Source organism: Benincasa hispida, chromosome 2, assembly GCF_027475165.1.
Source record: "Benincasa hispida cultivar pf3 chromosome 2, pf3_genome.v1.1, whole genome shotgun sequence".
NCBI classification, from domain to species: Eukaryota; Viridiplantae; Streptophyta; class Magnoliopsida; order Cucurbitales; family Cucurbitaceae; genus Benincasa; species Benincasa hispida.
Genome location: NC_143479.1, coordinates 28,232,914 through 28,254,759, shown reverse-complemented (window position 1 = coordinate 28,254,759; position 21,846 = coordinate 28,232,914). Strand labels below are relative to the sequence as shown.

Genomic DNA, 21,846 nt, shown 5'->3' with positions numbered 1-21,846 from the left:
GCAATCTGGCCACTTTCACCCATACTAATCAAAGGACCGCCCTTAAAGGCAGGAGTTTACAAAACACTTAGGATTGAGGTCGTGTCACCTATGATCGTTTAGGTGAGATGCAAGTCTCTAGTATCAATGACGTTATATACAGAGTCTAGTCATCTCGTGATCTAGGTCTTATACAAACTCTTTGTATAGGACACCCCCACTCCCCGTCTCCACACGAATGGTCAGGATCAACCATCTGTAGTAGTTTACAACACTTGCAAACCTCTACAAAGCAGGTCATATCCGTAGTATCACTAGGATCAGGTATTCCACCTTAATCCTTATACTATAGATCGATTTAGGTTATCACTTAAGACATGATCTACTTGTATATCACATATACATGCTTAAGTTCACATAAGATAACCAAGGAGCTTTGTTTATTGGGTATGAGTAAATGTTAGAATTAAATAACACTTATTTTATTCATTTAACAATGTGCATCTTTATAAAACAACGAGACTCCGGGAGAATTAGGACACCAATCCCAACACCGTTTCCTCTTATAGATCCATTGCAATCAATAGTTTTTTCCCATGCAAATGATCTACAAGTTCCTAGACCAAATTGAAGTACATAGACTCCATTTCAAGGTCCATGGCTTTTATCCACTGGTCTCGGTCTAAATCTTCCATTGCCTATTTAAAGGTCAGATCCTCTAACCATCATCAAGTATGACGATTTGAGTTTCTATTAAACTTTTGTAATGATCAGGTTGTTGAACAACCCTTCCACTATGTTGAGGCTCTCTTAACTCTTGAGAAAGATGTGACTGACTAGATGTTCCGGCTCTTCAACAATTCATGTTGAAGAACTGACCTGATCAACAACTCTTGTTGGTCTATCTGTAACTTCTTTGAAAATTTCATTCAATACTAGCTTACTGCGAGGTTGATGATTTCTGATATGGTCTTCCCCTAAAAATGTAACATTTGTTGATAAAAATACTTTGTCATCTTGAAAATCATAAAATAGACCATCTTTAATTTCTTTGGGGTATCCTACGAATAGACACAATTTTGAACGTTGTTCCAGCTTTTTTGGGTTTTGCACTAACACGTGTGTCGGGCGTCCCTAAATTCTTAAGTGACGTAACTACTTTTACGCCATCTCCATAATTCGTAAGGTGTTTTTAAGGCACTTTTAGAAGGAACCATGTTCAAAATGTATATAGCAGTTTCTACTGTGTATCCCCAAAATAAATTAGACAACTGAGCATAGCTCATCATTGAGCGAATCATGTCTAATAGGGTTTTATTTCTTCTTTCTGATACACCATTCTGTTGAGGTGTACTGAGTGCTGTGAGTTGGGACTGAATTCCATGTTCTATCAAATAGTCTTTAACATTCAAGTCCATATACTCACCACCATGATCTGATCGTAGTATTTTAATTGTTTTACCTAATAGGTTCTCAACCTCTGTCTTATACTCTTTGAACTTTTCAAGGTTTTCAGACTTATGATGCATTAAGTAAATATAGCCATACCTTGAATAATCATCAATAAAAGTGATGAAATATTCATACCTTCCTCGTGCTTTGACATTCATCAGACCCTAGAGACTAAATGCACGAGTTTTAAGGGTTCTTTGGCTTTAAGACCTTTTCCTGTAAAATATCTTTTGGTCATCTTATCCTCAAAACAAGATTCACATGGAGGTAAATAGTTATCTACTAACTGACTTTGTAGTCCATCTTGACCAATCTCCTAATCTTATTAAGAATAATGTGTCCAAGTCTTAAGTGTCAAAGATAGCTATTAGAAGAAACATTTCACCTTTTATTTTGAGTTTTAATTGTTTTAAACATCTCTATATACAACATAGCTTTTGCCTCAGTATGTTTTAATACATATAAATTATTTTTTAGTTTTGCAGAACATATTTGAACACCTTTTGAACTAATGAACACTTCATTGACTTCAAAGGAAACTTTGTACAACTATTCTAACAAACAAGAGATAGATATTAAGTTTCTTCTAATATTAGGTACATAATATACATTTTTAAGTAAAATGTGTCTATCTCCAAAAAATAACTCTAGATCTCCCACTGTATTGGTTGAGGTGATCTCTCTTGTTCCCACCATGAAAGTGATCTCGCCCTCTGTAAGTTGTCTCCAAGAACTAGTTTCCCGAATAAAAGTGCAAATATGGTTAGTGGGGCCCAAATTTAATATCTAGGTCAGATGAGAATTCTCCACCAAACATGTTTCAACAACGAGCAAATCATATTTACCTTGTTTTACCTTCTTAGCTTTCCTCTCAGCAAGGTATTTTAGGTAGTTTCTCTTTTAGTACTCATCTTCATTGCAATGGTAGCATTTACCTTTTGCAGCTTTTCCTTTGCCCTTCTTTGCAGTAGCCTTTTTTCCCTTTTCATTTCTTCTTCATTGGAATACTTTTATTTTGTGAAGTAAAAGTCCATACTTTGTTCTTGAGGATGATTCCTTTTGAAACTTTTTGGAGGTAACAACATTTGTTTCTTTTTCATGCCCCTTACTCTTCATAAGAGATTAGTAAGTCTGGAGCTTGTTTGAAAGAGTGGTTAGATTGTAATCAATCTTATTCATCATTGCATTAGTTCGAAACTGTAGAAAACTCTTAAAAAAAGATTCCATTATGAAACTAACTGGACTCTTTTTGTCTATGACAACATTGGTTGCTTCCGCCACATTGAAGTGGACCATCATATCCAGAACATGTTCTCTAACAGAATTTCTTCCTTCATGCGACAGTTGTAAATGTACTTAAGAGCATTGTGCCTGATAGATGTGGACGGTTGTTAGAACATCGTCTACAACGAATCCACGATCGCCTTAGTGGTGATCATGCTCTCGTGTTTTTTTAGTCAAAATATAGGATCAAGCCTTTTTATTTGCCCTTACCCATTTTTCATGGGCATCTCGAACATTTAAATTTGCTGACGAATCGTGAACTGGAGAACATTCCTCTGCTAAAACGAATCTCAGATCATCTATCACTAGTATTGTGTTAATATTTGATTTTCATGTTGAATAATTATCTCTTTTAAACTTTTCGGAAGTGGGTGGTTGTATAAAATAGTTTGACATGCTAAAAAATAAACAGATTCTATTCGAGGAAAAGTAACTAAATCTAATCGAATTTTAGCAAAAGTAACAAGGTATCTATATCTCATTAATTTGTAACGATATTTCAGTGAGTCAGAATGATCGCTATCGAGGGGCAATCAATTACTCCTTCACTGAATCAAGGCATTCTTGATTAAATACTAATATCAAAATAACTCTTGTTTCTATAGTATTTGGTTATCGTTTTTTGGTTAAGAACTTATTAACACTTAGAAATTCTTGTAAGTGTAACCCTCCATTTTCAGATATCAGAGAATAATATCAACAAGCTACTGAGGGGCAGACAATGCTGAAGACAGAACTAAGAGATCCTATCCATTTATAGAGTTTGTGGTGTTCCAATCGCTAAGTCACAACCCTCCGAATGGGTGGTCGCCTAAAAACGACACGTAGGCGGAACATGAGAATCTCACGGTGCAACTTAATGGAAGAGACCGCAGGATATGTTGACACATTTTTTCTCCCACTTACTATGAACAACTTCCCCTATTCATCTTACTATTGACCCATGGAAACACTTTTCAAATGGAGCGGTCGCCTAAAAATGACACAAAACCGAGCATGAATCTCACAGTATGAATTCTTAGGGACGTGAGAGCTAAAAATAATATATCATATATATTATTAATCTTCCACAGAAGTATTCTAGACAGTTTGGGTATACTTTTACTAAGGTAGTGTAAAACCCGAACCCTAAGCAAGTGTAAGTTATGTGATGTCTTCTAATGAGTTGTAATGAATTATGTTTTGGTTAGGAGTGATGGAGAAAGAAAGTAAACTAAAGAACAAGAGAACTCTCGGATGGCTATGTAGGAAAGAATGGTCAAATTTTGGCTAAGTATGGGAAACCAAGAGGAGACCATGCTATCCTTTGAGATTTAATGTTTTAATTAAATCTCAGCCATTAATCTTCATTAGTGGGATAAGTGGCCCAAGGAGATTTCATGCAGGATTTTGGGCGGTGGTAAGCAGGAAGGCCGACTTCATTTAATTGGTTTGAACAAATTACTTGAGCTATTGGTGTAATTTTAGTGGCATTCGAAAGCTCTGTCTGTCTATTTTCTGTGGTTGTACTGCTAGAGGGAAAACTAGCTGGAATAAGGCCGGAGGAGAAAAATAAATATGAAGGGTTTATTTCTTGGGTGAATCTAGGTCATCTGTGAAGAATTGAAGTTCCAGGACGAATCAAGAAGATTTTTGAGCTAAACTTTTGAGGTAATATTGTTAACTCAGTTATAAACAACTTTGTAGAATGAAAATTTTTAAGATGAGACCTGGAAGTTGAGTTATATATTTTTTAAATTTGAACTGGAAATTGTTGAACAAGCAGATAGCTGCTTGAATTGGGGCCAATGATGAAGTTTTGAATCTCCAGATAAAAGGACGAGGAATTTCGAGCTAAAATTTTAAATTAATGTTTCTAACTTGATTCTAAGAAAGTTTGTAGAAGGAAGTTCTTTGAGATCAGTTTTGGAAATTTAGTTATGAATTGTTGGAATTGAATCTGCAGTTTCATGCTCCAAAATTTTTCTAAGTGTGGGGAGTGTGCGCGATCAAAGGGTGCATTCTTTTGACACCCAATCCCTCCAAATTGGCTAAGTGTCCGACCCTCAAAGTGAATAGTAGGAGGCACAATGTGATGGTTTGGCATGTGAGCTTGATTTATTGAGTAGGCCTAAAAGAAAGGCTAATGTAAACACTAAGTAGTATGCTTATATGTGTAGGTTCAACACCCATTGGAGAAGCCTATCAAGCCTTAAGGAAGCAAACTTGAAGGACCTGTGAGTGACTATAAATGATTTATAAATGGTTTATAAATAGTTTAATAATCCATGCTTTATTGATAGTTACTTTTATGTTGGTTATTTTACAAGAAGTTCCAAGCAACGCATTTCTCTAAAGTTTATAAATGCATGCTAGTTACGAAGTTTATGAAATATGCTTTGGTACAATGGTTGAACCATGGTAGTTTTCAAAAAAAGATTCTATGACATGTTTATGTTACAAGTATTTGTATTATGTTTTAAAGCATATGTGCTCTTAATGTTGTTGAGCATGCATTAGCAAATGATATTCTTGTGAAAACTATGATTTATGAGATCAAGATTTTAGTAAGCATGTTTTATGAAAATGTTTTTCTATCAGGTATTTTCAGTTCAATACTGAAGTACAAGGAGAAGGTATCCGAGCTGTACTGCCTAGTTTTAGTTATGTTATGATTCTAGTACTGAAGTACTTAGAGAAAGTATCAGAATAATTCACTCAATTCAGTGATAAGCAGTGGTACCCTGCTTCAGTTATGATCCTTGACATCAGGATCCAGTTTGCTCTACATGCACGTATGACAGTTAATCAGTTCAGTAGGATTGAACAAAAGGGTTCTCTCCTAGCATTGGCTGTAAGGTGCTGAGCAAAAGGGTTCTCACCCCAGCCGAGGCTTATGTTTGAGAGATCGAACAAAAGGGTTCTCTCTTAAACATGATACCCGACGATAAGATTGAACCATGAGGGTTCTTTCTTAGCATTGGCTAGAAGGTGTTGAACAAAAGGGTTCTCACCCCAGGCCAGGCTAATGCTTGAGAAATTGAACAAAAGGGTTCTCTCTCAGGTGTTGAACAAAAGGGTTCTCACCTCTACCTAGGCTTATGTTTGAGAGATCGAACAAAAGGGTTCTCTCTTAAACATGATATCCGACGTTGAGAGATCGAGCAAAAGGGTTTTCTCTCAACCGGGAATCAGTTTAGCAATGTTTTCAGATACAATGGTTTTAAAAGTTTTATGTACACGTTGCTTGGCATGTTTTAGTTCCAGTATTATGTTTTCTAGCTTTCAGTTTAAGCATGAGATTTATGTTTTTATTAAGTCACTCACTGGGCGAGTAGCTCATTCTTTCAAATTTTTTTCTTTTCCCAGATAGTGGTCATCTCCCCAGAGGTTAGCTGTCATCCTGCTCTGCCACTCAAGGACTCTAGTTAAAAGTCCAAAGTCTAGAGAGAATTTTAGGTGTCTACTCTGTAAATGTTTGTACATATGTGTTACTCATATTAGGGACTAGTAAAGTATATTGAGACCGCTGAACTCTGTATGTGTTAATATGATGTAATTATGTTATTGTTGATCCCTGGTGTTCTGAGGTTATTTTTAAAGTTTCATTAGTTTGGTGAATGTTATATATGTACTCCAAGGATCTAAACAAGTTAAGAATGTTAGTTAGGCATTAAGTGCCACAAAAGGATTGGTAACTACTATCGTCACATTCACTTATGGATTAAGAAGGGTGATCTGGGAGGGGATGTGACAGGTATAATCTGACTAACTAAAACAACCTAAATCTAGGTGTTTATCTGAGTATAACTTTTGTACTGGATTTAACCTACGATGTCTAATTGATAGACCATTTATTACCTCACATCGCTCATGCATGCTCATAAAACTGGGTTAACAACACTCAAGATGTATAACCTTTCCCAGATTATCCTCTTAATCTAGAAGAGAATGTGGCGGTAGTAGTTACCAACCCTTTCGTGGCACTTACCACCTAACTAACCTGTTAAGCCTGTTCAAGAAATCCTAGAATAACATATTTAACATTAAAAAGCTAGCGGAACTTTAAACATTCAAAAAAACCTCAAGATTCCATACATAGCAAACTCACAATATATATATACAGAAACAAAGTTCAATGGACCCCATCCTCAAAACTAGTCCCTAATATGCAACACATGTGTATAGTTAATTACAAGGTAAACACCAAGACTTTTCTTCAACTATATCTTTAAGTGGCAGAGCAGCAGTGCAGTTATCCTCTAGGGAAATGACCACTACCTGGGAGAAGAAAAACATTTAAATGAGTGAGCTACTAGCCAAGTGAATGACTAATAAATCATAAACAACATGCTTTAAAACTGAAAACTGCCAAGCAAACTCATACTTAAAACTTTCATCATAAGATAGCTTAAATTGTTGCTTTACATAATCTTTGAGTTGAGAGAGAACCATTTTGCTCAATCCCTCAACATTAAACCTTAGTTGGTGTGGAGTGCTCTCAATACAACCAATGTCGAATCTACCTACATGCATGTGGTTATCACTAAGTACCGTCATACCTTAAGTACTACTGCCCAAATGCCCTCTCATTGTCCTTCACTATCGGGTTCTAACATTCATCATAAAACTCATACTTAAAGTAAATCATACTTTGAATGCATAACATCACAAATCATATGCTTTATCATATTTGCTAATAAGCATCACTTCTAACGCATGCTCTTTGAACTAATAAGTAATGAAATACTTATGTCATGCTTATAAACTTCTTTAAAACCTAGCATGCATTAATGGCTTTTATGAAACATAGTTTGCTTGGGAAACATTTTAATCATTCATATAGACAAGCATAAGTCTAAACATTTCTTAAGCATGTGTTACTAAAAATTTGAAAAACATCAACTTTGTCACTTACAGCCTTTGGACATTCCTCCTAGGGTTGATAAGCCTTTCCTATTGGCATTAACCCTGTGGAAATAAAAAAAAACATGTTTAGCCAATACTTATGGCTTCCTTGTGAGATTAACTCATCTAAACTATCTTAACATTCAACTAAAAACATCTCTTTCCTTTTCAACGCATACCACTTATGCGTCCAAAACTTAGAAAAATCTTGAGTAGTCAAGCCTTAGTCATGCGACCAACATCGCAATCCATGCACCCATTGCCTGTCCTATACGTTTTTCCAACGCGCCAATGTACGACCAACACCCATTGCGCCCAACATTTCGTGTGTCTACCTGCGCTCAACAACCCTTGCGCTCACAGCTTTAACCACACCTGCATAGTGCTCATTCAACATAACGCATTCCCTCGCGCACAGCTTCAGTGCATGCCTTGCACCCAACCAGCCCCTCGTGTGCGCTTGCAACCTACCTGGTTTGAGCAGTCTGTTTGCTCAAAGATTGCAGCTGCCTACTTGTTCAACTATAACCCAGTTTTCATTTTGAGCTCAATTAACTTATTTTCTAGACTTTATCTTAGAAAATTTCCTTTTACAAACTTGTTTAGAAACATCTTAACATGCTTACCTTAAAATTTTTTAGGCCCTAATTCCTTGTGGTTTATCTGAAAACTTTAAATCTTCATCACTAGCCCAAATGCATCTGATAACTTGACCTTCTTGCAATCTTCTTTAGATTTCAACCTTAATTCCTTAGAGTTTCCTTTTAACAGCCCTTGAGCTTAAACTACACACATCAAGCTTTCGAATGAATCTGAAATTACCTCATTATCATGAGTAAAGAGCTTAAACTGAGCTTTTGAATTAAAGCTCCCCTTTTATACTTGCTATGCATGTCTTCAAACTTTCTTAGGTTGCCAAATCATCCATTAAGTGGGATTAATTCCCTTAATTCTGACAACTAGCCCACTATAATAGGTGATTAAGTTGCTAATCACCATTTGATCAACGCATGGCTTCATCTTTGCTTGGCACAATCAGCGCATAACCCTTGGCTCATGCATGGCCTCAACGCATCTAGCCCAACGCTTGGTCTAGTGCCAATGCCTGCTCTCCTTTGTCGTGGCCTTTACTTGAACAATACATAACTCACCAATGAATGGCTCAAAATTCATCGCATAGTTCCCTAGCCATTGCCATCATATAGCCTAAGTGCCATTGCCATCATATAGACTCACCTGCCTATGTCGTGCATCAAGCCAACGCACGCACACCCTTCCTCGCATAAACTCAACTTGGAAGCGGTTTATTTGGCGCATCATGCACCTACGCTCAACAATGCATATGCGTAGCCCCCGATGCTTAAGGCCTTCATGCTTTCGCGCATGCATCCTTGCCCATCTAACCTCTCATGGGCTTTTACCAACACATGCCCTTGCTTAATGCAAGGCACCTCATGCGGCCAACACTTAGCAAAATTTTCCCTACAAAAACCTCAATTGTCTTGCTACCCGAGAGTCACCTTGTTTAATATTTAAGCTTTTCCCTACAAGCATAATAACTTGTTCTTAATCTTGATTAACGTGTTAATTAACTTACTTAAGTAGGGAAAATAGGGTTCGAGGTTTACACAAGAACTGGCTCGATCCCTAGGTAAAAGGTGTTTCGTAAACTGTCAACTTAAGTACCTCTAGCCTTAGATAGGATCTTGTCGTGTAAGTTTGTAACCAAAGTTTTACAAGATAACGACCTATTTTAACTATTAAAAACAAGTTGTTATTTGTCAACCCTAGGTGAGCATGCATTTATCTTTGTTATAGATTTTAAATGTCTAATTCATTTTATCACACTTATAACTTAGACATTCTCCATAACATACATCATACATTCATAATCTAATATAACAACTCATATTAAATCTCATGAAACCCTACACATGCATACTATACATTATAACAATTATAACATACTTTCAATGCATGTAACATGTTTTCCTATGGTGAGATTTTAAATTTACATATCATACTTTATGCACATACAAGATCAAATTAATTAATACATACATTCACAATGCATAATTAATTAAACACACACTGAAATGGACCAGTTTTGGCATCCTAATCAAGCAAACACCTAAATTATTACAATAATAATTCACAAACTGCTCCTAATTGCTTTCGAACCCTTAGAACCAGCTTGAACCAGACCTCCAAGGCTACAATAGGGTAAGCAGACCGCCAGGGCTTGAAACCGCTGAACCAGATCGAAAATAGCTGAACCAGTTTAGTCGGACTGAATCCTCGTGTGCGCATATTTCTGGGTTGGACGAAGAACAATGCCGCAATGCTCCCATTATTATGTTAAAAATGATGAACAGCGCTACGATACTGTTAAAGAAGCATCGCAACACCGTTTAACAGTAGCAGGTTCCAGCTTCATTTTTCTACTGTGCAATGCTCAAATTTTCTCCAATTACAACCTAATTTCAACTCTAATGACTCTAGCAAATTTACAGACCCTTCTTCACACATTAAGGCCCATAAACAAGGATCCAATTACAACAATTGTAACAAAATTGAAGGTAAATCTACATGCCAAAACTCGACTATATACATTCCAATAGCCACAATATTCATCTCATGAAAAACACCCACAAAGCTAAAATTAACGTAAATTGAGTACTTAATTCATGCTCTGATACTAATTTTAGATGTTCACAATTAACACGTGGTAGCAATTTGGATCGTAAGCAGTCTAATTTCATTGATTTTAGATATAAAGCATGCAAGGTCAAAAATAAAGAATTTAGGGTTTCAATAACATGAAAGAAAACAACAAAATGTGTGGACAGTGAAGATAAATCAAGGCACAAGTTGGTAGCTGATTTAAGACATTCGTGGCAGAACCAATGAATCTGTGAAGTGAGTAATCGGTGCAACAGTACATGAAATTAAATGCAAAGGTGTCAGTGCATCATTAGAAAGAGGCAAAGAAGCTTCCCTCTTAACGCCTATAAATAGCCTATTGAAATTGAAGTTAAGAGTGAGACTTTCTTTGAAGAAATTAGTAAGAACTCTGCCCAAAAACCTCTACATTTCCACCATTGTCTTCAACCTCTCGAGCTTATCCTTAAAGTATTTTGAGTGACACTTCAGTTTTCTTTTCTGAAAAGAGAGAGCACCATCAGCCTCCATTGCAACCACTGTGAAGTAGCCACCATACAAGCCAAAAGAAGCAAGAGGTTACATGTAGTGGCTTAGCACTTTCGTTCTCTGTTCTTTATCATATTTTTTCTTTACATCTACGTTTATATTAAGTAATTGAGTTGAGTTTGAAAAACTCATATTCTTAATATAAATATGATGCCCTTCACATTTCATCCATTCACGTCTTCTCTATCTTTGATCATGAGCAACTAAATTTTTCATGGGTTGATGATAATAAACTGAAATTTCTCTAAGTCTTGCATAAGCCAAAGTTTATATTGTTTAATGTATGCATGTTACATTGCTTGAATTCAATTGAGATATTGATTTAAGTAGACATACTCAACTGCTAGAGATAGTAAGCGAATATAGATCTCATTGATCAAGTGTAAGCTAAATTCTATAAATAGGAAGGCTTATACTTCATTTTGAGGAGATATTAAAGAACTGATTAGCAAAGTTCCGAAGACTTCGAGATCGAACCATGAAAAATACAACTCTTAAAGTTTTAAAGATTTGAAGATCAAAGCTATGTACTCTATGAAGCTCTTGAAGTTAGAAACTATAAAGATTTTCCAAAGAGAAATCAAAGATTCTAGAAGAAATTCTATTCAGAAAGCATAACACTCCCAAACATTTGAAACCAAAAGAACTTCAAAGACACGACATCCAAATCTAAGAACTTTAGTTTTGAGAACAAGCTGCAAAACACTTAAGACAAAACAAACATTGAGAACAAGCTGCAAAACTCTCGAGACAAACTCAAATTCGAGAAACAAGATCCAAAATTCTTGAGATAAATTCACATTTGAGAACAAACTCCTCAGCTCTTAAGTCAAGTCAACGTTGAGAACAATGTGCAAAACTCTCACAACAAAGTTTATTTTAAGAGAGAAATAATCCAAGGATAAATATTAGAGATTGTACTATCCTCACTATACTGAAACCAATACAATTATAAAGCTCATAATACAAATTAATTTATGAGAAAATGTCGTGGAACAATCACGAAATGTATTATTAAAAACATTTCAAACTTTACCACAAAGTTTGAGGGGTATTTTACATATTTTAAATTAATTTTATATTATTTAAACTCTTTAAGAATATTTTAAATTTCAAAAGTTAAAAGGAAAAAAAAAAAAGTAACTTCTATAAAATAAAAATCAAACCTTTCAAAATCTACCACAAACTTTAGGGGTATTTTACATAGTTTAACCTAAAAAATGTGAGCTAATACAATTAGGTCCTTCATTTTTTTGTATAGAGGGAGTGTAATGTTTTTTCTGATTGTATTGCTAAGAGAGCTCAGCTAGGTAATGTCTGTTTATGAGATTTTTCCATTTGAATGTTTAATCTGGTTATAAAACACCATGATTCTTTCTCTTCTCTTCTCTTCTCTTCTCTTTCAGACATTTTTAATGGATGTGTTATTTCAAAAAATACATATATATATGACATTTTTTTTTATGTTGTACAAGCATCTATAAAATGTATCTAATATACCAATGAATTTTTAATACCGATAATAAAGATCATTCCATTTATGAATATATAGATTGCATTCAAACTAAAACTAGGTGCATAAATTTGAATAGCAATTTCATATATATTTTTTTAATTTTATTTGGTCCCCAAACTATAAAAAATATATGTTTTAGTTTCTGAACTTTGCATATTGTTTTATTTTGATCCTTAAATTTTTAAAATTATCTATTTTAGTCCCAAACTTTTAAAAATTATTTATTTTGGTCCCTTCATTATTAAGATTTTGTTAATTCTTTAACAAAATGATGAGGTGATTTGTATTTTTGGATGACTAGGCTAAAATAAGTTAGCTACACTAAAACTAAGAGAATTTAAAAGACATTTTTAGTTCAAAATTTTGATCATTCTGTATTTTGGTGCGTTGGTTATTGTCATCCCAAAGTACAAACTCCCTAAAATGTCTATTGAATAATTAACATAATTTTAATAGTAGAGACTAAAATAAACATTTTCTAAAAGTTTAGAGACTAAAATGAAGGGTTTTTTAAAGTTTGGGGACAAAAATAGAAAAAGTTTCAAAGTTCAAGGATTAAAATAAAATTTGAGTTTTTTTTTTAAAATATAGCATGTCAAATCTCTAAATCTAACTCTTTGATTAGAAGCACATTCTATGACGATCAAATACATGTTATTCTAGTATTTAATTTCTTAGTTTAAATATCATTTTAGTCTTATATGAATTCGTCTCATTTTACTTGCTAAGTTTTCAATTGGTCCAATTTTTTTATTTTTATTTTTGAGAAACAAATGGTTGAATTTTAGTTTTGAGCAAATTTCAAAGACAAATTGTATTTTAAGCTTAAAAAAATATATAATGATAAACTCAGTGCATGGGGTTATTGATTTCATCACCGATTATATTGGACTTATTTTTCAATAAACGGGGCGGGTCTATAAATACCGGAAACAAAAGAAGACTGAAGAAGCAAGTTCAATCGCAGAGAAGGCTCTGGACGGGGAAAGTCCTGAGAAAGTTCACACCGGCAATTTCCCTCGTCTTCTTCATACTCAATTCATCCATCATTTACCGCCAAATCAATGAATTCCAATTATTTCTTGTTATCGCAGTCATGATCGCTTCTTCCTCTATCTCCTTCATCGTCATCTTTGTCCCAATCTTTATCTCCATCTCTCTTTTCCAATTTAAACCTTCTTCCGATCACACCGTATTCCAAACCCTAACTCGAAACTACTCACCCGTCGATCCATCTCCGTCCAAGAACCTCACTGACGGGAACGTCTTGCGGAAGAGCTACATTGTTCGCTTCCTTCAATACAGGGAGGCGAAAGAGCATCGGTTCTATCTGGAATCTCGTATTAGATCGGGCGGCTGGGAATGGATCGAGAGGCGGAACCCTGCGTCCAAGTATCCAACAGATTTCGGCTTGGTGTCAATTGAGGACTCGGTGAGAGGGGAGCTGATTAAGGAGATTGAGGAACTGGAGTTTGTCAAGGATGTGAATGTAGATGCAACTCACGTCAGGGGTTTGCTTATGGAGGATGGGGGTAGAGTTGGGGCTTTTGTCGACGGGAAGAAGCGTCCGGGGAAGATTTTCACCTCCATGTCGTTTAAAGAAGGAGGTGGGGAACGTTATACGGCTATTAGCAATGCCTCTAATGGATGGGGACGGCATCTGTCGATGGAGGTAATTTTCTTTCAGTGGCTGATTTATTTATTCTGTTTATCTATTCGGTTTTGGGCCATCAACTATGAGGAAAAGGACGATGCAGTGGGCGCTTCATGTGTTTCATAGAATGAATTTGGATACCAGACTGATTGAATTTATTGTAGGAAGAGCTCTAGTTCAGTGAACAGATATATGTATTGTACTTTTTAAATGTAACTCAAAAGTAGAATTTTCATTTTTATAAGCCAAATTTCAATCATAACTACTGTAATGCATATCTCACTTAATACACTTCATATTCAATATGGAAAAACCAAATGAAATATGACTAGATGTCTCCCCATCATTTCCTGTTCTAATTTTGGTTCTAGTTAACTTTCACTGAGAAACAGTCCTTGATTTCAGAGATCCCAAGTTACCTCACTATTTGGAGCAGACTCTCTTTGGGCAAAAGGGTATACCGGTTCTAAAGTCAAGATGGCTATATTCGATACTGGTATTCGTTCTAATCACCCACATTTTAGGAATATCAAGGTAATAAAATTATCGAATCTGTTCCCATTCCACATGCGTTTTGTTTAATTATTAGATCGAAGGAAAAATTCCATCCATCAAGATTCATTTCACCTGATAGATTTTGAATTTCGAATATTTTCCAGGAGCGAACAAATTGGACCAATGAAGATACTTTAAATGATAATCTTGGACATGGGACATTTGTTGCTGGTGTCATCGCAGGTGGAGATGAAGAATGTCTAGGGTTTGCTCCAGATACGGAGATATATGCTTTTCGTGTGTTTACAGATGCACAGGTAATGCACAGTGATCATTTCTCAACAGTAACATGTTTATTACAGCTTTTGACTGCAAAAATGTGCTCTATGTCAATTTCCCTTGGTTTATCTTCAAACACAGTGGAAGGATTATGGAAGTTTTTTGTTTCTTTTTCATCTAAAAGAAGGATTATGAAAAGTATGTATTCAGCCTATTGCAGGTGTCATACACTTCATGGTTCCTTGATGCATTCAACTATGCAATTGCTACCAATATGGATGTATTAAATTTAAGCATTGGTGGACCAGATTATTTGGATCTTCCATTTGTGGAGAAGGTAAGTTTTCTTTGATCGCCTGATTGCAATTTGGTGGTCTGGAAAAATAAGTTCTGAACTTGAAAAGAATACGGCTTAATTTTATTTGGTTTGAGGTTAATTAATTGTTGAATATGTCTGTTCAAACAAATATTTCCTACACGTGAGTTGGCCATTAGATTAAATTATTTACCTTCTTTTCAGGTTAGAGTTTCCCAGCATTGCTATTACAAAGAGCTTTTGATTAATGAAATGTGTGTCATTGTTGGGATACTGCTATTCTTTCTTCATGATATATATTAGGTTAAAATATAAAATTTAGTCCATAAACTTTTGAATCTTATAAAGTTCACAGATTAGACATAAAATTGAAAGTTTAGAGTTTTATTAGACATAAAATTCAAATTTATATCTAATTGATCGATTAATTTCTAAAAATTTCGTATTTGTTAGGGACCTATTAGACTTAAATTTAAAAGTTTGGAGACCTATTTAGACAGTTTTGAAAGTTAAAAATTTAGGGACTAAACTTGTAATTTTAACTTATATATTCACCACTATTGAATGACCTGTATAATCTGGAGTTTTATTAAAATTATACATAACATGATCATTGGCGAATATGCAGTTGAAGACTCTCTCATGTGAAGGAATCTCTTACTTGATAAAGTTTCTTTCGAAAATTTATTAGCTTGTTGAGTTTTTGGTTTTTTATATTATTGTATCTTGTAGTTTAAACTTTCGGGTTTATGGTTTTAACATATTAATAATGCGAGAGGTCTATCGATCCATGCCTCAGAAAATTATTTCCAATTCATTGAATTTTCTATCCATTAGACTTAACATAATCATGTGTGTGGCCACAAACTAATGAGTGTAATTATGACATCATCAATATATATTAAACTTTTATTTGTCTGCCAGATTTGGGAAATAACAGCAAATAATATCATCATGGTTTCTGCAATTGGAAATGATGGACCACTTTATGGGACTTTAAACAATCCTGCAGATCAGAGTGACGTCATTGGTGTTGGTGGTATTGACTACAATGATCATATTGCTTCGTTTTCCTCACGTGGCATGACTACTTGGGAGATGCCTCATGGGTAAATTAGAATTACACTTTGCTTAGACTCTTAAAGTTCCTTCAATATTTTTCTCCTATCTCCTTATGATATCTTGAGCAGTTCCAAAATATTTTAGCTATTGCTTCCATGGTAATATTGGGCAAATGATTTATTTCCTTTCTTTGATTGGAATTTGGCCTATGATGAAGCAGATGTATTGGATGCATCGAAATTCAAACTTAAACCCACAATGTATTTATAAATGGGTTCATTTTCACCTTCTACTAGCCAATTTGAGCAAAGCTCAATGAATAAGGCTCCAATTACCGTCACAAAGGTCATGGTTTGATTTTCCACACCCTCAATTATTGAGCAAAAAATTTTTCACATTATACTACTATACATTTTCTTTCTTTTCTTCTCTTTTTTGCCTCTTTTTGTCCATTCATATCGGCACTCTCAAACATGTCATTTTGTACAGTTATGGTCGTGTGAAGCCAGATGTTGTTGCATATGGTCGGGAAATTATGGGATCCAAAATTAGTACTGGGTGCAAAAGTTTATCGGGCACTAGTGTGGCGAGTCCTGTGGTTGCTGGTGTGGTATGTCTACTTGTTAGTGTCATCCCTGAAAGCCAGCGGAAGGTTATTTTAAATCCAGCTAGCATGAAACAAGCACTTGTTGAGGGAGCTGCAAAGCTTGCTGGTCCTAATATGTACGAGCAAGGTGCTGGCAGAGTTGATCTGTAGGTTTAAACTCTCATTGTTGTTCTTCTTTTTGTGTTCTGCTTCTAGAGTGTTTTCTTACTTCTCTGAATATTCCCAGGTTAGAATCGTATGAAATACTTAAGAGCTACCAACCCCGGGCAAGTATCTTCCCCGATGTTCTTGACTATACAGATTGCCCTTATACGTGGCCCTTTTGTCGCCAACCTCTTTATGCAGGCGCAATGCCTATTATTTTCAATGCTACCATTTTGAATGGGATGGGTGTAATTGGATATGTTGAAGGTCAACCAACTTGGCATCCTTTGGATGAAGAAGGAAATCTCTTAAGTATTCACTTCACTTATTCTAAGGTCATTTGGCCTTGGACTGGTTACATTGCACTTCATATGCAAATTAAGGAAGAAGGTGCACAGTTTTCTGGAGAAATTGAGGGCAATGTGACTCTAACAGTATATAGTCCTCCATCTAGAGGAGAGAAGAACCGTCGGATTAGTACTTGTGTGCTACAGCTGAAGTTAAAAGTAGTTCCTACACCTCCAAGATCAAAACGAATTTTATGGGATCAATTTCATAATATCAAATATCCTCCTGGTTATATTCCTAGAGATTCCTTGGATGTACGCAATGACATTCTGGACTGGCATGGAGACCACCTGCATACAAATTTTCATATCATGTTTAACATGTTGAGTGATGCTGGGTACTATGTTGAAACGCTTGGTTCTCCTCTTACATGCTTTGATGCTCGCCAATATGGGACACTTCTACTAGTGGATCTTGAAGATGAGTACTTCAAAGAGGAAATTGAAAAGTTGAGGGACGATGTTATGATTACTGGATTGGGATTGGCTGTGTTTTCTGAATGGTATAATGTAGAAACAATGGTAAAGATGAGGTTTTTTGATGATAACACAAGAAGCTGGTGGACACCAGTTACTGGAGGTGCAAATATTCCTGCACTCAATGATCTTTTAGCCCCATTTGGTATTGCTTTCGGGGATAAGATTTTGAACGGTGACTTTTCTATTGATGGTGAACAGAGTCGGTTTGCATCAGGAACAGATATCGTGAGGTTTCCACAAGGTGGTTATGTGCATAGTTTCCCTTTCGTTGATAGCTCAGAGAGTGGGGCGGCTCAGAGCATACTAACATCTAGCATGAGTAAGGTAACTGTTGCAAGCTTCTCTATGAAATTCCCTCTTAAAATAATTTTTGTGGTGACCAAAAGTCGTTGCAAATTTGAATTGTCCAGTTTCCTATCTTGGAAGTACAAGTAATTATGGACAACTCTGTATTTTAGTTGAATAAGATACTTAAAAGAGTACAATCATGCACTAGGGGGAATTAGTAAGTTGTAGCAGAAGCATATCTATTTGATGCTCGAGAAGTTAGTTTCTTGATTCCAGTGAAAGGAGCATGACACCACTAAAGACGTGTTAAGAACATTTTAATATTTAAATATTTTGAAACTGTCAGAAAGAATGTATTTAAATGCTTGAATTATAGGTCTGTTCTGTATTCTTCTTGACATTAGGAGTCTTTCAGAAAGAGGTCTTGCATTCATCCTTCCATGAAATTACTCTGATCTTTGTAATACCTTTAACCTAACTGTTCATCGACAAATGCAGGCAGATTTTCCGATTCTTGGCCTATTAGAGGCAATAGAAGGCCGTGTAGCAGTTTATGGAGATTCAAATTGTCTGGATAGCAGCCATATGGTTACAAATTGCTATTGGCTGTTGAGAAAAATATTAGATTTTACCAGTGGAAACATTAGAGATCCTGTACTATTCACCAAGTTTTCCAAACGAGATTCACCTTTGTATCTGGAAGACAACAAACTACCATCTCGAAGAAGTGATGTAAATTTCTCTTTATATTCTGCTGTTGCCGGGAAGGAATTGTTATGCAGGAGTGATTCTAGGTTTGAAGTGTGGGGGACCAAGGGATACAGTATACAGGTCAGGGGAAGAAATCGAAGGCTGCCTGGATTCCCTGTAATCGACTTGGGAAGAGGCTTGAATTCTACTCTAGAAAGTTCTTCGATGGGACCTCCAAAGTTGACGTTAAAAGACCGAAGAGATACATATGGAAACCGATACTTAAGCTTGTTCTATCGAGATGAGGTGAGGTCAACTTTCTTGATGATTCAAGGCTTAAGTTACGATATTATTTCATCAATATGATTCTGAATTGTTCTTCCTTGCAGCCTGACATGCCTTTGATTGTTCCTAATCAATGGCTTGTTCCTGCTGTAGTTGCATTAACAGGTCAGGATATATTCCTCATTGCTCCTGAATTTGGTTTCCTTTTACGAATTGTATACCTGATTGGGTTTCTGCTCTTTTAGGGCTTTTGCTCCTTTTGAGTTTTTGGCGGATTAGACAGAAGCGACGACGGCGACGAAGAGGATCTGGATCTGCACGTTTTTCCAATATATAGTTAAGGAAAAATTTTGATGTTGTAGTTTCCGAGGTATAATATACTTCCATGAAGGAATTTTTGATGTAAAATTAGACGCGTAAATGTTGTGTAGTACCGTACCACCCGTAGTAATAGATGTGATATGGAGAGTTGAAATTAGGGCGAAATTCCTCTCTTCTTACCCGGCACAGACCAATTTGGAGAAGCAATTACTCTCTCTTTCTCGTTTAGGGCTTAAATGCAAGGATTCAACTCAGTAAGCCTATGAAATTTCGGGGAAAAAAATAGAAATTAGATGATTACTTGGATTTTTCTACTTTGGGTGATAGGGCTGTTTTTAAATATAGAAAAATGAGTAATTTATATATAAATGTAGCAAAATGTCACTATCTGTCAGTGATAGATCGTAAGTATCTGTCATTAATAGTGATAGGAAATTTTGTTATATTTGAAATTATTTTCAGCAATTTTGTTATTTAAAACAATTGGAAATAAGGACTTCTTTATCTCGACTTTACTCTTTCATCTCTGGTTCCCTCTTATCCTATCCATCTCTCCTCTTCTCTGATGACTCCATCTCACTCTTTAATTTTCTTTCTTCTTTCTCTATTTATGCTGGGAAATGTCAAGTTTCGATCAACCCTCCGGCCACCAAATCTCCCAAGTGCCGGCATGGTGGGCCATTAAGTTCCCTTTCTTAATACCTGATTACGTGCTCTTCTACTTCCTCTGCTACAATGCTCTCTCTCTTTCCCTATTACTCATTTGCTAAAATGTCTGATCCATCTTCCAGCTTCATTCTCGCATCCCAGCCACTTGTTCAATTCCCAAAACATCCCAGCAATATTTTAATTTGTTTAACATCAGATTGGATGAAATAGAGAATAAAGGGGAGGACACAGTTTGAAGAGAGAATGAAGGGAAAGAGAATGTTGAAATTGGGATTAGTTTTCATGCAATTACAGGTTGGAGGGAGATGGAGTCATCAGATAAGAGAAGAGGGATGGATGGAATGAGAGAGAAACAACTGACAAGAGGATAGAGAGGGAGTAAAGAGGAGGGAAAGAAGACGCGGGTGACAAATATTAAAAATTATACATATTTTTTCCAAACTCATCTTCCAACATCGTCTATTAATATCTACTCAATTTTATATTTGATTTTAACTGATTTATAAGTTGAGGGACTTTTTAAACATTTTTTTGAAGCTCATGGACTAAAATGATAAATTTGAAACTTTAAGGACCAAACATATTTATTTTAAAAAAATAAGGGACAAAAAATGTATTTTTTCCTAAACCAAAACATGAATTATGGTGTTTTTAGTTGGAGCATTTGTTATTAAATTATAGTATTGAGTTATAGAAGATTGATTTGAAATATTAATGCCCTTATCATGGCTTGAGAATTTATGTTTACATGTTGAAATTGTTTTAAAAAACCAAGCTAAGTTTTTAACTAATTACGTTAATAATACCTTCAAATTTCTCATTCAAATAATCTTGTTTCTTTTGCCATTATAGCCCGTTGTTGCTCGTTTCATGATGAGCTTACAAAGAACCGCTCTCCATTTTGTTAGCTCATTCGTTGTTCAATATATGGTTACACTTTGTTAGCTATGTAAGAAGGGTTTGAAGTATGACATTCTCATTTCTTCCTTAGTTGGGTCCAGTGACAACACTGCCAACTATGAAAAGAATTATAAATTTAGGACTTTTAATTTTGATAGCATTTAAGCATTTTATAGTTTTTTTAAATTTTGGTAGATCTTTAGGTATTTTATCTAGGTTTGAAACATATTGTGCACTTTATTGGTTGTTAGGCTATTTTTTTTGTAGCTTTGCTAAATCTAAAACATATTTTGTAGCATTGTATTAAACTCAAGTGTGAATTGATCCATAGAAATAAAGTGAATGATTATGTCATGAAATGATAAATGTTTTGTGGAACATTTGTGTTGAATATATGAAATTAATTGAAGCCAAGGTTGAAAATTATTATTGCAAAAAATGAATTTATGTAAGATTTGAATTGTTATTATGCAAATTAGACAATTAGACATCATCTAAACGAAACATATTGAATAACGATGTTAGTGTACAATCATCATCCATTAGGTATACAGTATTGGTTACTAAATGACATTATGACTAACTGTCATCGTAGATATATGATGACACAGGTATAAACTTTGTTTACCAACATCATACCTAACGGTCATCGTACATATTTGATGATAAACTAACATTATAATCCATCCGTTAACTTGAGTTACTGAATTTTTGTAGTATCCGTTGATCAACGATGACATACCATAACGTACTGAAGGACTGGCAAGCTGTCATTTGTAGACTTAGATAAAAAGTGTAAACAGCTCATCACCAAAGTACTTTTGAGTAAAAGAACTCTTAAATGAACCTGTGAATAATTCTTAGGATATTTGTTATCAACAAGTAGAGAAAGAAACAAAGAGTCAGTTGAAGATTTGAAGAAGTGCAACTTAGAAGTAGAAAGAAAACAATACACAAATCCAGAATTCAGCAGAGAACAAA

At 35.2% G+C, this 21,846-nt stretch overlaps 1 protein-coding gene across 1 annotated transcript; it reads left to right on the top strand.

Annotated features, from left to right (window-relative positions):
- The first annotated feature begins 13,277 nt into the window (after positions 1 to 13,277).
- Positions 13,278 to 19,461, top strand: LOC120071246 (subtilisin-like protease SBT6.1). The gene is made up of 10 exons (XM_039023405.2): positions 13,278 to 14,000; positions 14,388 to 14,516; positions 14,642 to 14,794; positions 14,977 to 15,093; positions 15,997 to 16,181; positions 16,624 to 16,887; positions 16,968 to 18,036; positions 18,499 to 18,996; positions 19,080 to 19,140; positions 19,221 to 19,461. Exons 1-10 carry the CDS (start codon positions 13,425 to 13,427, stop codon positions 19,310 to 19,312), a joined length of 3,144 nt encoding a protein of 1,047 aa, XP_038879333.1. The 5' UTR covers positions 13,278 to 13,424; the 3' UTR covers positions 19,313 to 19,461.
- The last annotated feature ends 2,385 nt before the right edge of the window (positions 19,462 to 21,846 follow it).

Bases quoted from the DNA above. Each gene is read 5' to 3' on its own strand.
- LOC120071246 (XM_039023405.2), top strand. From the start codon at position 13,425: ATGATCGCTTCTTCCTCTATCTCCTTCATCGTCATCTTTGTCCCAATC. The intron at 14,001-14,387 runs GTAATTTTCTTT...CCTTGATTTCAG, and splicing joins GACGGCATCTGTCGATGGAG to AGATCCCAAGTTACCTCACT. The intron at 19,141-19,220 runs GTCAGGATATAT...CTGCTCTTTTAG, and splicing joins TGCTGTAGTTGCATTAACAG to GGCTTTTGCTCCTTTTGAGT.